Source organism: Papio anubis, chromosome 7 (assembly GCF_008728515.1).
Source record: "Papio anubis isolate 15944 chromosome 7, Panubis1.0, whole genome shotgun sequence".
Lineage (NCBI taxonomy): Eukaryota > Metazoa > Chordata > Mammalia > Primates > Cercopithecidae > Papio > Papio anubis.
The window spans coordinates 157,636,564-157,654,114 of NC_044982.1; the positions used below are offsets into that span (position 1 = coordinate 157,636,564).

Here is a 17,551-nt window from a genome sequence, read left to right on the forward strand (position 1 = left end):
CTTGTTAACAGTTCTGTTTTTCTCTTGCACGTTCCCTCTGATATTCTGTGAAACTCTTCTTTCAGTGATTGAGAGAAGGGTGTTGCAGACTTCAGCGGTTTTGTTGGACTGGGTATTTTTTCTTTCAAGTGTGTCAGCTTTTGCTTCATGTATCTTGAGGATTGGTTGTTAAGTGTATATACTTTTATAATTATTACATCATCCAGATGAATAGAACTTTATCATTACTAAATGTCTCTTTTTCTCTGGTAATATTTTTGTCTTAGGGTCTATTTGCCTGATACTGGTATAGCCACTTTGGCCCACTTTTATTTACTGTTTGCATGAGTTATCATTTTAAAAATGATAAAATCTAGCCTGACAATTTCTACATTTTAACTGAAATGTTCAGTCCACTCACATTTAATACAGTTATTCATACGCTTGGCTTTGTGTCTGCTACTTTGCTATTTTCACTATATCTCGTATCTTTTTTCCTCTCTTTATCTTTTACTGCTTTCTTACTGTGTTAAATTATATTTTCTTGTATACATTTTAATTCTTTGTTTCTTTTTTTAAAACTGTGTTTTTGAGTTATTTTATTATTGATTGCTCCAAGGGTTAAACTGTACATCTTAGTTTAATACGATCTGTACTGGATTAATACTAACTTATTTCGTGGAAAATACAGACATTGTGTTCCAGTATAGCTCCATTCGTCCTCCCTTGTTTGTGCTTTGATGGTCACATATGTTATACTTCTACTTCATATGCCTAACGTATATAATCGTTTTATCATTTCAATTATTTTATGCAATGTATTTTGTGTTAAAGAGAAAAAAGGAAAATGATAAAAAAGACATACAGTTGACTCTTGAAAAACATGGATTTGAATTGCATTGGGTCCACTTATATGGAGATCTTTTTAAATAAATGGGAAATTTTTTTGGAGATATGTGACAATTTGAAAAAACTCACAGATGAACTGCATAGCTTAGAAATATTGAAAAAAATTAAGTCAAAGTTAGGTATGTCACATAGACCAATGAAACAGAACAGAAAGCCCAGAAATAAGGCTGTACACCTGTGACCATCTGATCTTTGACGAAACTGACCAAAACAAGCAGTGGGGAAGGCACTCTCTACTCAATCAATGGTGCTGGGAGAACTGGCTACCCACATGCAGAAGACTGAAATCAGATCCCTTCCTTACACCATATACAAAAATCAACTCCAGATGGATTAAAGACTTAAACCTAAACCCCAAACTGTAAAATCCTGGAAGACAATCTAGGCAGTACCATTCTGTACATAGGCACGGGCAAAAATTTCATGACGAAGGTGCCAAAAGCAATTGTAACAAAAGCAAAAATTGACAAATGGGATCTATTAAACTAAAGAGCTTCTGCACAGCAAAAGGAGCTATCAACAGAGTAAACAGACAACGTACAGAATGGGAAAAAATTTTTGCGAACTCTGCATCTCTGACAAAGGTCTAATAGGAACCAGTGTCTATAAGGAACTTACGCAAATTTACAAGAAAAAAAAAAAAAAAACCAACAGCTGCATTAAAAAGTGAGCAAAGGACATGAATAGACACTTTCAAAAGAAGACATACATGCAGCCAATAAGCATATGATAAAAGCTCAGTATCACCAACCATTAGAGAAATGTGAATCACAACTACAATGCTATACTGTCTCACACCAGTCATATAGCTATTATTAAAGACTCAACAAATAACCCATGCTAATGAAGTTGCAGAGAAAAGGGATCACTTATACACAGCTGGCGGGAGTGTAAATTAGTTCAACCATTGTGGAAAGCAGTGTGGTGATTCCTTAAAGAGCTAAAAACTGAATTGCCATTTGACTCAGGAAATTCCATTACTGGGTATATACCAAAAGGAATATAAAGTCTTGTGCTGTAAAGACGTATGCACATGTGTGTTAATTGCAGCACTATTCACAATAGCAAAGACATGGAATTGATCTAAATGTCCATCAATGGTAGACTGGATAAAGAAAAGTGGTACATATGCACCATGGAACGCTCTGCAGCCGTTAAAAAGAATGAGATAATATCTTTTGCAGAAACATGGATGGAGCCAGAGGCCTTTATCTTTAGCAAACTAACACAGGAACAGAAAACCAAATACCACATGTTTTCACTTATAAGTGGGAGCTGAATGATGAGAACACACGGACCCAAAGAGGGGAACAACAGACACTGGGGCCTACCGGAGGATGAAGGTGGGAGGAGGGAGAGGTTCGGGAAAAATAAGTAATGGGCACAATACCTGGGTGACAAAATAATCTGTACAACAAACTCCTGTGGCATGAGTCTACCTGTATAACAAACCTGCACATGTTCCCCTGAACTTAGAAGTTAAAAACAATTGTCCTTTGAACCAGTTATTAAAAAAATGATGGTGGGTTGTGAGTGGCCAGTGGTGAAAATAAGCACATGGGAGAGACACAGAAACACACATATACACACACACACACCCCAGACAAAAATCCACAAAAGGCAAGTCATGAATGCATAAAATTTTTGTAGATACTGGTCTATCTTATTTACTTCTATAAAATATGCACAGATCTATTATACAACGTTGAAATTGATCAAAGCTTACACACACACAGATAGTACATGGTACCATTCACAGTCAAGGGAAATGTAAACACATGTAAAGATGCAGCATTCAATCATAACCGTGTAAAGTTAACTGTGGTACATACTGTGCTACTGTAATAATTTCACAGCCACCTCCTGTTGCTCTTGCAGTGAGCGAGGATCTACTTAAGATGCCACGTGATGCTGATCATCTCCTCCTGAGTGGTTCATCCCTTCAGTAAATTGCCTATTGCAGTAAAACGTGGTCTCTCAATTCCCATGTGTTTCTTGTGTTTGGTGCAATGCTGTAAACCTTGAATGACACGTGGGACCCATAGCAAGTGCCACTAGTGATGCTGGAGAAGCAGAGAAAAGTCGTAACATTACAGGAGAAAGTTGAATTGCTTGATATGTCCCATAGATTGTGGTCTGCAGCTGCACTTGCCTACTATTTCTGACAGATGATTCACCTTGTAAACAGATGATGTAAACTTATGGTATCGATAAATACAGTACTGTAAATGTATTTTTTCTTTCTTATGATTGTCTTAATAACATTTTCTTTTCTGTAGCTTACTTTATTGTAAGAATACAGTGTGTAAGACATATAGCTTACAAAATACATGTTCCAGGAGTTTGAGACCAGCCTGGGTAACATAGTGAGACTTTGTCTCTATAAAAATATTAAAAAATTAGCTGGCACGGTGGTGCAGGCCTGTAGTCCCAGCTACTCGGGAGGCTGGTGTGGGAGGAGCACTTGAACCTGGGAGGTTGAGACTGCAGCGAGTTGTGATTGTGCCACTGCACACCAGCCTGGATGACAGAGCAAGACTGTGTCTCAAAACAAAACAAAAGAAAATGAAATCTGTGTTAATTGACTGTTTATGTTATTGGCAAGACTCCCAGTCAATAGTAGGCTATTAGTAGTTAAGATTTGGGGGAGTCAAAATCTATACACAGATTTTCAACTTTGTAGGGGGCTGGTGCCCCTAAAACCCACATTGTTTGAGGGTCAGGTTTGTGTGTGTGTGTGTGTGTGTGTGTGTGTGTGTTTGTATGTATCTTTCCTACAATTCTTTACTTCTTTGTATGGATTTAAGTTGCCACACGATGTCAGCCTGAAGAATTTCCTTTAGTATATCTTGTAAAGCAAATCTGTTGGAAACAAATTCTCTCTTTGTTTATATGTGAATGCCTTTATTTTGTCTTTTTAAAGTATAGTTTTTTTTCACTTATATAAGAATACTTGTTAGTTTTTTTTTTCTTTCACCAGTCCAAATCTGTCATTCTGACTTTGGGTCTCCATTGCTTCTTATGAGAAATTAGCTGTTAATCATTGCTTTCCTCCGGTGCACATTAAGTCATTTTTCTGTTGTTGCTTTTGAGGCTTTACTTCATCTTTCAGTAGTGTGACTATGATGCATCTAGGTGTGGATCTTTTTGTGTTTATCCTATTTATGTGTTTTTTGAAATTTTTAGCTTTTAAGATCTTTAGATTAATTTTGAAATTAATTTTGGGTGTTTGGATAGTTTTTGGTTACTATTTTTCACATATATTATTCTCTCTTTTAAAAAAAAAAATTATTATCTTTCTTTTCTGGGATTCCTATTACAGACATGTTGGTTTGCTTGATTGTGTCCCATAGGTTTTGATACTTTATTCATTTTTCTTCTTTCTTTTTTCTTGTATGTTCTTCAGATTGAATAATTTCTATTGATCTATTTTAATTTTTGATGTGTAATTTTTATGTCATCTCACATATTCTATTGAGTCCCTCTAATAAATTTTTCATTTCACTTGTATTATTCAATTCCAGAATTTCCATTCTGTTGTCTTAAAAATAATTTTTATCTCCTATGATATTCCCTACTTAATGCATCATTGTCATCATTTTTCATTTTTTAAAGCATGATTCTTTAATTCTCTGAACATATTTAAAATTCTGCTCTGAAGTCTTCCCTAACTTCAGCATCCAGGCTCCCCTCACAGATAGTGACAATTGGCAGTTTTTACCCCAGAGCAGGGGTCACACTTTCCTTTATTTTTTGCATATCTTGTAATTTTTGTAAAAAAATTAGAAAGTTTAGATAATGTATTTTAGCAACTATAGATGCTGATTTATCTCCCTGAATTTGTTATTGATTTCATTTATATGAAATAATTATAAAATGTCCTTCTTTGACCCTAAAAACAATTTTTGTCTTAAGGTCAGTTTTGTCTGATGTTAGCATAGTTACTCCAGCTCTTTTGTTGTTGTTGTTACCATTTGTGTGGTCTTTGTCCATCTTTTTTCTTTCAACCTATCTGGGTCTTTCAATCTAATGTGACAGCAGTAAGCTCTTGTAGACAGCATACAGTCGATTCACATTTAAAAAATCCACTTAGCCCATATCTGCCCTTTAATTGGTATGTTTATTCCATTTACAGTTTATGTAAATGATAAGAAGGTAGTATTTATATCTGACATTTTTCTATTTTTTTTTTCCTTATCTTTAACTGTCTCTTTCCCTGGTCTCTCTGTTAAGGCATCTGTCTTTGCTGATTTTCACATACAACCTTCAGGCTTCACTAATTCCCAGCTGATTGCTCTATTTAAGTCCTAAGTTTTTAAGAATAGTTTTAGGTTCACAGCAAAATTGAGAGGAAGGTAAAGAGATTTGCCATATACTCCAACCCCTACACATGCATAGCTTCCCCCATTATTAACTTCCTCCCTCACAGTGGTACAGTTGTTACGATTTATGAATCTAAATTGATGCATTATAGTCATCCAGAGTCCACAGTTTATATTAGTGCTCATTCTTGGTTCTTGGTGTCATACATCCTGTGGGTTTGGACAAAGGTGTAATGACGTGTATCCATCATTGTGGTATTGTACAGAGTAGTTCTTCTGCCCTAAAATTCCTCTATGCTCCATTTGTTCGTCCCTTCTTCTCCCCCAGCCCCTGGAAATCATTGTTCTTCTTCCTGTCTCCATAGTTTTGAATTTTCCAGAATGTCTTATAGTTGGAATAGTACAGTATGTGGTCTTTTCACATTGGCCTCTTTGATTTAGAGTAATATGCATTTAACTTTCCTTCTTGTCTTTTCATGGCTTAACAGCTCATTTCTTTTTAGCTCTGAATAACCTTCCATCGTCTGGATGTACCACACTTTATTTATTCACCCACCATGATTTAAGGACATATTGGTTGCTTCCAAGTTTTGGCAATTTTAAGTAAAACTGCTGTGAACATCTGTGTGCAACTTTTTATGTGGACATAAATCTTCCAATCCTTTGGGATTTCCTTTGGGAAATATGAAGGAGTGTGGCCAGATGATACGTGCACCACCTAGAGCACTCCCAAGTTGCCGAAGTCCTCAGCATATATTCCAGGAGCTTATGGAATCAATTGGGACTATTCTTGTGTGTCTTTACTACCCAATACCTAGCACCTCCTCATGTAATTGTGGGTAGGAGAGTAATCATGATTCTTTGAGGAGAACTATATGATGTTTATCTTCTTGGCTATTTTATTTATACATCATGTTTGATTTCTTTAATCTTTTTCTGTATATCTTCTTCATAGTTTATTTCACTCTCCCTAATTGCCTCTTAATATTTTTTTCTTTTCTCCATACCAACCTAGGCAATTAGGGGAACCAAACTGAGCATATTGATTCAGTTACCTTAACACTGGGAAAGGCTATTTTGTCTCACTTCTCCTTCTATTCGTTGTTATACTGCAGTATCCTAATGATAAGTGTCAGGCAGTTTCAGCATGTGAGCACTAACGGGGACAGTTTATCCAGCTGCTTCCTTTAGGGCCTGTATCCAATAGTGCAGGTGCATGTAGCATTGGTTTTATTCATATTGGTAAGTCAGAATACAATTTTGTAAAATTTCTTTCTGTTGATTTTTAAAAAGTTCTGGAAACTATGGGATATAATATGTTTTCAATGAGAACAAAACAAAGAATTTTCATTTGTGACTGAAACTAATGTCAACAAAACCAACCCAACAAAGTTGCTGCTTTCTAACAATTAAAGAAAATTCTGAAACAAATATTGATGTGGGCATTCATTGAAAGAGGCAATTTTTGTACAGAAACCAACAGGAAAGATTTCTGACTACAACTATGGGATGCATTCTTGCCTCAGTTTCCAACCTCCATGTTTTTATTTGGGTCCTCAGCAGAATATGTTAATCTGTCGTAGTTACTTATATCTTCTTGAAAATCAAGAGGGGCTGGGTGCGGTGGCTCACACCTGTAATCCCAGCACTTTGGGAGGCTGAGGCAGGTGAATCATGAGGCCAGGAGTTAGAGACCAGCCTGGCCAACATGGTGAAACCCTGTCTCTACTAAAAATACAAAAATTAGCCAGGCGTGGTGGCTCACACCTGTAATCCCAGCTACTCGGGAGGCTGAGGCAGGAGAATCGCTTGAACCTGGGAGGTGGAGGTTTCAGCGAGTCGAGATCGTGCCACTGCACTCCAGCCTAGGTGACAGAGTGGGACTTTGTCTGAAAAAAAAAAAAATCAAGAGGGAGCTGAGCTTCCTATTATTGCATTAACTTTGCTTGTCCTATAACATTGTATGAATTGTGGTTTTTGAAGATGTTCAGTGATTCTCCAACTTGAGTAGTCTAAACTGTGGGGAGTTGAGGAACAGTGGAATCTTCATGAGGTGTAACCTTAAGGAAGCCAGTTCAGATGCTTGCCTTCCCCAGACTTCCCCGAGGGGCGGCCTAACACTCCTTCTGAAAAGTGTTAGACTTTTTGACCTAAAAGGGACAATCAACTGGGCAAGATACTCTGACCATCCTTCTTGAAGTAGGAAACGCTCTATTACGAGCCATTTTAAGACCTGGATGCTTTCAACTCTGTTACTTTATCCTCAGATGTTCCTGTTCATTTTGCTCCCACTCATCCGTATGTAACGGGTCCTCACCTTGCTTCTCCTCTCTATGAGCAGTCTGACCATCATCATCAAGCTTGACCAGACCTCACTGCATGTGGATCCGGCCTCTGGCCTAATGGGGAGATGGATGGGTTGGAAGCTTTCTCATGTGCGGTGAATACCACAGGACCGTGAGAACACTGCAGTGGGCATGCTCAGAGGAGATCTGTGCACCAGTCCAGGAAGGACTCTTCCAACTCAGGCCAACAGGTTGTAGTTCCCATAATGTTTATGAGCACAGGCTTTCACATCAGATGGATCCATGTCAGAGCTCAGCTTTGCCACTTCCTGTTCTACAATTTTAGACAAATTACTCAATACCTCTGAGCCTCAATTTTCTTATCTTTAGAATAGTCTATTAATATTAATCATGCTGCTTGTGAGAACCAAGATCATATTGAAGTACTGAGCTCCATGTAGAGTTCCTAGTTGGTGTTCAAAAAATGCTGTAGCCTATTATTATTAATTTTTTTAGTAATAATTTGATTCAAAAGCTTAATTCAACCTTTTCTTGTTCAAACTATTCACTGTTAGCCCAGAAGAGAGTAAGGTTTGTATACAGAGGTCCTAGGCAAGCTACTGGGGCCCCACAGATCTCACACACCCAGCTCCCCGACCCCAAGCAGCCATTCCCTACAGAGTGGCCTGCCTTCATCTTCACGCCCTGGGCTTTCATCTCTTGTTTTACATCTGCTATCTAAAACCTACCTAAGACCTCTTCCAGATTTTGAGGGCTTCCTGGCCCTTTTCCTGCCATTTTTGGACCCGAGTTCTCCAGCATAAATTTTGGGTCGAATCCTTCTTCTGTCATGTTGCAGTGGCTCTGAAACAGGCCCCACTCTGAAGCACATACAGTAAGTCAGGTGTGTTCTATTTTTTGGAAAACAGTTGGAGACGTTTGGGTCTATTAATGTATTTTGCACTGACTTTTGTTACTGAGGTCAGATTGTCTTCTAGAAAATTTGGTCAAACCATAGAGTAGTTGGTACAATGAAAACTGTAGACACCTTGTCTCCTGAAATTCAAGATCAATTTTGAGTATTTCTAAATTTGGATAATGGAACATGTTTCCATAGATTTAGAAGGGCTTCAAAGTTAGTTAATAAATAACCTCTGTTAAGGAATGTTATTTTACTTGTCCTTTTGTTTTATAGGGATTTGAAATGTTAAGTGGCCTTTAAATTCATGTTTAAAAATTTCTAGATGATTCTTGGACATAAGGAGTACATAACATCAATATAAAAATGTTTACCCTTAGAAGAAGAAAATTTAGAAACTGCTAGGCAGGAAATGTCTTTTTTTTCTTTCCAATTTGCATTTTGGGTTCGAGGGTACATGTGCATCTTTGTTACATGGGTAAACTGCACGTCATGGGGGCTTGGCTTACAGATTATTTCATCACTCAGGTAATAAGCATAGGACCTGATATGTAGTTTTTTTATCTTTACCCTCTTCCCACCTTCCACCCTCAAGTAAACTCCAGTGTCTATGGTTCCCTTCTTTGTGTCCATGTGTACTCAATGTGTACTCAATGTTTAGCTCCTACTTATAATGAAAACATGCAGTATTTGGTTTTCTGTTCCTGTGTTAGTTTGCTAAGGACAGTGGTTTCCAGCTGCATCCGTGTTGCTGCAAAGGACATGATTTCATTCTTTTTTATGGCTGCATAGTATTCCGTGATATATATCACATTTTCTTTATTCAGTCCACTGTTGATGGGCATTTAGGTTGGTTCCGTGTTTTTGCTATTGTGAATAGTGCTGCGATGAACATATGCATGCACTTGTCTTTGTGATAGAATGATTTATATTCCTTTGGGTACATATACAGTAACGAGATTGGTGGGTTGAATGGTATTCTTTGAGGAGCTCCAAACTGCTTTCCACATTGGCTGAACTGACTTATACTCTAATCAGCAGTGTCTAAATGTTCTCTTTTCTCTGCAACCTCACCAACATCTATTATGTTTTCACTTTTTAATAATAACCATTCTGACTGGCATGAGGTGGTATCTCATTTCGGTTTTGATTTGCAACATGATTAGCCATGGTGAGCATTTGTTCATATGCTTGTTGGCCACGTGTATGTCTTCTTTTGAGAAATGTCTATTCATGTCTTTTGCCCATACTTTAACAGGGTTGTTTGTTTTTTGCTTGTAAATTTGTTTAAGTCTCTTATAGATGCTGAATATTAGGCCTTTGTCAGATACATACTTTGCAAAGATTTTCTCCCCTTCCATTGGTTGTCTGTTCGCTGAGGTGGCAGTTTCTTTTGTTATGCAGAAGCTCCTTAGTTTAATGAGGCCCCATTTGTCAACTTTTGTTTTTGTTGTAATTGCTTTTGGGGTCTTTGTCGTGAAATCTTTGCCAGGGTCTGTGTCCAAAATGGTACTTCCTAGGTTTTCTTCTAGGGTTTTTATAGTTTTAGGTTTTAAATTAAAATCTTTAATCCATCTTGAGTTGATTTTTGTCTGTAATGAAAGGAAGGGGTCTGGTTTCAATCTTCTGCATATGGCTAGCCAGTTATCTCAGCACCATTTATTGAATGGGGAGTCCTCTCCCCATTGTTTGTTTTCGTTGATTTTGTCAAAGATCTGATAGTTGTGGGTGTGTGGCTTTATTTCTGGGTCCTCTATTCTGTTCCGTTGGTCCATGTGTCTGTTTTTGTACCACTACCATGCTGTTTTGGTTAATTGTAGTCATGTAGTGTAGTTTGAAGCTTGGGTGATGTGATGCCTCCAGCTTTGTTCTTTTTGCTTTAAATTTCCTAGGCTATTTGGGCTCTTTTTTTGGTTCCATATATATTTTGCAACAGTTTTTTTTTCCTAATTCTGTGAAGAATATCATTGGTAGTATGATATGAATAGCATTGAATCTATAGATTGCTTTGGGCGTATGGCCATTTTAACAATATTGATTCTTCTTATCCATGAACATGGAAGGTTTTTCCATTTGTTTGTGTCATCAGTGATTTCTTTCAGCAGTGGTTTGTAATTCTTGTTGTACAGCTCTTTCGCCTCCCTGGTTAGCTATATTCCTAGGCATTGTATTTTTTTGTAGAGCTGTTGTAAATGGGATTGCATTCTTGATTTGTCTCCCAGCTTGAATGTTTTTGGTGTTTAAAATTGCTACTGATTTTCAGCCATTGATTTTGTATCCTGAAATTTTGCTGGAGTTATTTATCAACTAAAGTAGCTTTTGGGCCGAGACTATGGGGTTTTCTAGGTATAAAACCATATTGTCTGTGAAAAGATAGTATGACTTCCTGTCTTCCTATTTGGATGTCTTTTATTTCTTACTGTTGCCTGATTGCTCTGGCTAGGACTTCCAGTACTGCGTTGAATAGGTGTGGTGAGAAAGGGCATCCTTATCTTGTTCCAGTTCTCAAAGGGAATGGTTCCAACTTTTGCCCGTTCAGTATGAAGTTGGCTGTGGGTTTGTCATAGATAGCTCTTATTATTTTAAGGTATACTCCTTTGATGCCTAGGTAGGGATGTTGAATTTTATCAAAAGCTTTTTCTGCGTCTATGGTGATGATCATGTGGGTTTTGTTTTTAATTCTGTTTATGTGGTGAATCACATTTATTGATTTACATATGTTGCACCAAACTTGCATCTAAGAGATATCTAAGAGATAGAGCCTAATCATAGTGGATTAGCTTTTTGATGAGCTACTGGATTCAGTTTGCTAGTGTTTTATTGAAGATTTTTTACATCTGTGTTCATCAGGGATATTGGCCTGAAATTTTCTTTTTCTTCTTCTTTTTTTTTTGTTGTTGTGTCTCTGCTAGGTTTGGTATCAGAAGAGGAGGGACTCTTCTCTAATTCATTCTATGGGGCCATCTCATAGAATGGTACCAGCTCATCTTTAGAAAATGTCTTCCTCTGACCTGATGGGCACATTAAATACAGTATTTTTCATGGCAGTTTTGGCCCCACTTTCTTTCAGGTTATAGCAGTCTCTTCTTATAACAAGGATTTAGCAGCATAAGGGAAATCTCTATTCAGTATTCCTATAGACAGAACCAACATATATGAGCTCACAATCTAAAATTGCAAAACACATGGAGAAATAGTTTATCATGAATGAGACCAAGCAAGACATTTTTGGATCATAATAATTTGAGAATGATGGTTAACGTTTTTTTCACTATGATGCAGAATTTATTAATTCAGTCAATTTTTGTTTGATATATTTTGAAGAAAGGTTATTAGTTATGTACAAATGCAGAATTGTTCTATTTTTCTGAGAATTGGAAATTTTATCACTGGATAAGTTACCTTTTAAAAAATCTGTAATAATGCTTTTAATCTGTTAAATTGTATTTTTACTGATGTTAATCTAGAGCTACGTATCAATTCCATCATTAATATATGCATAGCATCTCTGTTCCCAATCTTTTACTTTCAAATTGTCTGTGTTTTTGTATTTTAGGTGTGTCTTAAAAATAGCATATGGGGGTGGGTGCAGTGGCTCACACTGTAATCCCAGCACTCGGGAGGCTGACATGGGAGGATCGCTTGAGGTCAGGAGTTTGAGACCAGCTTGGTCAACGTAGTAAGACCCCATCTCTAAACAAACAAACAAAAGCATACTGTTGGATTTTGTTTGTCATCCAAAATGACAATCTCTTCCTTTTAACTCCTGAGTAGAATCAATTTTTCTTCTTTATGACAATATGATATATTATATATTATATTTATGTATCATTTTTGGCTTTTTACTTGCCCATAGTTTCAATGCTATCTCTTCTTTTTTTTTTTTTTTTGAGACGGAATCTCACTTTGTTGCCCAGGCTGGAGTGCAGTGGTGCCATCTTGGCTCACTGAACCTCCGCCTCCCAGGTTCACGCCATTCTCCTGCCTCAGCCTCCCAAGTAGCTGGGACTACAGGCGCCCGCCACCACGCCCAGCTAATTTTTTGGTATTTTTAGTAGAGACGGGGTTTCACTGTGTTTGCCAGGACGGTCTTGATCTCCTGACCTCATGATCCGCCCGCCTCGGCCTCCCAAAGTGCTGGGATTACAGGCGTGAGCCACCGTGCCTGGCCTCCCCGATTCTTTTTTATAACTATACAGTACCCCATTTTGTGACTGTGCCGTAGTTTATTCAACGTTCCCTCTACACAGAGGCATTTAGGTTGTCTCCAGTCTTTTGTAATTACAAACAACACAACAGCGAGTGTTTTTGTGGGAGGTGTACCTTCAGGGTGCATTTCTAGAAGTCAGATCACAGAGTCAAAGGGAGTGCATGTTTTATTCTTTATTGCCAGATTTCCCTCTGCAGGAGTTGTGCTGGGTTACACTCCCACTGGCGTTACGTGAGCACGGCCATTTTCCTAGTCTGCCTAACAGAATGTGCATCATAAATTTTCATTTTGTCAGTTTTATGAAAATAGTATCTCAGTGCTGTTTTCAGTTGCATTTCCTTAATGATAAGTGAATTTGGACATTTTTTCAGGTTTGAAGGTCAGTTTTGAATCCTTTTTGGTTAATCGTGCATTCATGTCAATTTCCTGTTTTTCGATTGCATCTTTGTTTCACAGTGTTCAAGGGTTCTTCATTTATTAGGGATATTAGCTCTTTGTGGTATAGACTGCAATTTTTTACTCCTAGTTAGTTGTTTTGTGACTTTTTATAGTATATGTTTGTTTATTTTGGTCGTGTAATTTTAATACACTTTTATGTAGACAAATTTACTAGATACGTCTCTGGATTTTCAGTTTTATATAGAAAGGCTAAATAGAAAATCACCCATTACTTATATGCTATCTTATTTTACATTTAAATCTCTAATACATTTGCATTTTTCTTGCATATAGTGTGAAATGTGGAATCTAATTTTATTTTATGTTTCCAAATGACTACCTGCTTGTCCCAGCACCATTTATTAAACAGGACACTTGTACTCCAGTGATTTGTCAGCTCTATCCTGTATTAACTTTTCACATGTCCTTGGTCCTAGTTCTGAGCTTCTATTATATTGCATGTCTATTTGTCTGTTAACAGACCAGCATCAAATTGTTTGAGGCTTTATAATCTGTTTTAGTGTTTGGTAGGGCTAGTTATGTCCCCTTTTTAGTTTTTCTTTTTCGGTGCTTTTTGGGATATTCTTACTATTTCTTTTTTCTTATGAACATGAGTATCAACTTGTCTAACTCAGTTATGAAATAGCTTCCTGACATTTTTGATCAAGATGGCATTGAATTCATACATAAATGTGGGAATAGCTGTCGTCTATATATTGTTCATTAATTTAATCTGAGAACAGGATGTGTCTTTGTATTTGATAAAGTCTACTTCAGTGTCTTTCAGGAATGTTTTTAAATTGCGTTGTATAAATTTCGCACATTTTTTGTTAAATGTATTATAAAAGATGTAATCTTTGCTGATATTATGCATGTGGTTTTCTTTGCCGGTAAGTTATCTGCTGTTTATTTTTGTGTGTATACAGAGGCCATTGGTTTTCATAGGTTAATTTATCCTTAGTTGATAGCCCCATTTTATGTTAAATAGTAGCAGAAATAAAGGGTAAACACAGCAGGCCTATGGCTGCCATCCTTAGAAAGGTCTGCTTGCCAGGTTAGTCCTTGGCTGGCATCTGGGAACTCAAATTTCAGAAGCATTCCCACTGTTATCTAACTGATAAGGACAGTTTACTGTACTGCTTATACAAACAATTTGATTTATGCTAAACACCCGTTTTCTTTCTGGGAGTCTGGAATTTCGGTATATGTTAGGCAGAGGGTGTTTATGTGATCAGAAACACCCGTTTTCTTTCTGGGAGTCTGGAATTTCGGTATATGTTAGGCAGAGGGTGTTTATGTGATCAGAAACACCCATTTTCTTTCTGGGAGTCTGGAGTTTCAGTGTATGTTAGGCCGAGGGTGTGTATGTGATCAGACCCCAGTAAAAACCTGAGTCTCTAATGGGCTTCTCTGGACAGGAACATCACACACATGTTGCTACGTTTTCATTGCTGGGGAAAGATCATGCACTCTGTGAGCCCCCCGTGGGAGGAAGAGCAAGAAGGAAGCCTCACATGGATCCGTACTCATGCGGACTCTACCTTTGTCTTTGCCCCTTATGATCTGGCTGTGTGTCCTTATTTCACGGCCGTAATGAATGGTAGTGTCAGGTGTGCAACTGCATGCTGACGCGCAGAATTCCTCTAGAACATCTCCAAGTGTCAGGATGGTCTTGGAGACTCTGACACACTGATGATAGTGGAAATGCCTTTAGTATTTCCCTATTCAATATGATACTGGCTTTAGGATTAGGTGTATATACCTAACATAAAACTTTTTATCACATTAACAAAGTATCCACCAATTCCTACTTTCTTGAGTGTTTTAAGCATGAATGGGTGTTGAAATTTGACAAAGATTTTTTTCCCCCAGTATTTATGGAGATCATCATATTATTTTTCTCTTAGATCTATTAATAGAGTGTACAGTACTAATGAATTTCCTAATATTGAACCAACCTTGAATTCTGGAATGAATTTTCTTTTCAATGGTTTATTATTTTCTTAATGTGGTCTTTTTGCTAATATTTCATTTTCTATTTGGCATTGATATTTATTAGTAATTCATTATATTCATGAGTAATACTTTTCTGTAGTACTTTTTTTTTTTTTTAAACTAGTCTTTACCTGGTTTAGGTATCATTGTCACACTTGCTTCATAAAAGGAGTTAGGAAAATTTACCTTCTTTTCAGTAATCTGAAATAATTTATAGATCATTGTGACTATCTGATTTTTGAGGCGTTGGTACAGTTCCCCTGTGAGACTATTTTGCCCTGATTCTTTTTTGGGAGTGGGCTAGTTATTTCTTCAATAACTTTTTATTTCTTTGGAAATAGGTCTGTTTAAGCTTTCTAAATCAGATGGGGTCAATATTGGCAATCTGTATTTCTCTAGGGAACTGTCCACTTCACCTAGGGTTTAACATTTATTTTCACAGAAGCTTCCAAATTAGTCATGTATGATTTAAATTTTACTTCTCTTTCAATGGTTATTTCCGTGTTGTTCTTTCTTTCTTTGAATATTTGTGCTTTCTCTCCCTTTTCCCCTTAATCAAGTTAGATTGTGGTTTGTCCGTCTTGTTAATTTTTTTCAAAACAACAACCAGGAGTTGGTTTGTTAATTAATATACTGTTTTTATATTCTCTATGTCATTAATTTCTGCTTTAACTTCATTATTTCCCTGCTTTATTTGGTGGACTTCATTTTTTTCTAGTTTTTGGAATTGGCAATTTAATCTTTTCTTCAGTGTTATTATTAAATGTGTTTAATGCAATGATTTTCCTCTGATTACTGCTTTAAATGCATCCCTTAAATTTTGATATGTAGTGTTTTCATCATTTTTTAAAAATTGTAATTTCCGTTTCTATTTCCTACAAGAATTGTTTCAATAGAACACTTTTAACTTTCCTGGTAGAAGGACCTTTCTGTTTTTTGTTTTTCTTAGGAATTTTCTAGCTTGGTTGCATTGGCAGCAAAGAGGTTTTTGTATTTCAGAATATTTCTGCTTTATGGAAGTTACTGGTTGCTATGGCTTTGATATTTGTCCCCTTCAAACCTTATGTGGAAATTTGATCCCAGTGTTGGAGGTGGGGCCTGGTGGGAGGTGCCTGGGTCGTGGTGGGGGACCCCTTCTGAATGGCATGGTGCCATCTTTGTGGTAATGAGTTCTCACTCTGTTAGTCCCTGTAAGAGCTGGTTGTTAAAAGAGCCTGGTGCCTTCCACTCTCTTGCTTCCTCTTTTGCCGCGTGATCTCAGCACGCCCTGGGTCCCCTTTGCCTTCCCCAACAAATGGGAGCAGCCTGAGGCCCTCACCAGAAGCTGAGTGGATGTTGGAGTCGGCCTCTACTTTCAGAGGCTGCAGAACCATGAGCCAAATAAACTGTTCTTTGTAAGTTGGCTGGATTGGAATCCTTTGTTACCTTTTTTTTTTTTGACTGACTTATTTTTAAAAATCCTGCTCCGTTGTCATTTTGTTTATATGTTGATTTTGGAAGACCTGATGTCAGTCTGATTGTTTTGCCTGTGGCCTTGATGATTTTTATCTTCTTCCTTCAAATCTTACAGTTTTACTAGAACATACAACAGAGATTTTAGTTTTAAATATTAGCTTCACTCTACTATTCTGTTTTTTTTCCCTTAGGGAATCCAAGAAACAAATATTATTCCTTCATTGCCTGGGTTCCATTTCCACTACTATCTCTGCCCTTTTAATTTATCTGTTTGCTTATTCATTTTTATTCTCTCACTTGCTTCGATATCTTTATTTAGTGATCCTTGTGATATTTTCATTTTTGTCTATTGTCTTTTGGGCATCTTTTAATTTATTTCTCGTTTCTTTTGTAAAGTGATTTCTCTGAGTACATAATAGTTGTTGCATATTTATGGGGGACTTGGGATGTTTTGATACAATAATATAATGTGTAATGATGAAATCAGGGTAATTAGGATATCCATAACCGGAAACATTTGTTGTTACTTGTTTTGGGAGCATTAGAAGTCCTTTCTTCCAGTTATTTAAAAATATATAATAAGTTATTGTTAATTATGGTCGCCCTATAGTGCTATCAAACACTAGAACTTACTATTTCTAACTAACCCTACTTTTTGTACCCGTTAAACAGCCCCTTATTTCTGAGAAAACTTGGTTACGTCATCCTTGAGTTCAGTCCACTTTTTATTTCTCGCTGTTATTCACCCATTTCTGTTTTCTGTTTTCAAATCTCTGATTTAAGGTGGGTTTGTATTTTTAATGCTTCCTTGAGGCTTGAGCGTGACGAATTCATTTTGAAGCGTGGGCTTGTGGTTCTCTTTTACATGCTTCACGGTGATTTTCAGAGGAGATTTTCCTTGGCTGATATGTGTGACATCTCTGCTCCTGATAGCGTTTGCACTGGCTCTGTAGGTGTGACTTCATTTTTCTCTTGTTCATTTAATGCCGTTGGGCTTGCTTGTGTTTCGTAGGATTCCCGGTGCTCTTCTGTGGGCACA

At 37.1% G+C, this 17,551-nt stretch overlaps 1 protein-coding gene across 2 annotated transcripts in view; it reads left to right on the forward strand.

Annotated features, from left to right (window-relative positions):
* Positions 1-17,551, forward strand: part of OCA2 (OCA2 melanosomal transmembrane protein) — a 346,597-nt gene that overhangs the window by 182,895 nt on the left and 146,151 nt on the right. Inside the window, exon 19 of one of the 2 annotated variants that reach the window (XM_017960451.3) lies at positions 2,767-3,309. The exons of the other annotated variant lie outside the window; for it this stretch is intronic. Coding sequence (XP_017815940.2) covers positions 2,767-2,769 — 3 coding nt within the window. The 3' untranslated portion in view covers positions 2,770-3,309. Of the gene's footprint in view, positions 1-2,766; positions 3,310-17,551 lie in introns of those variants that run through there. 2 annotated transcript variants of the gene reach the window in all.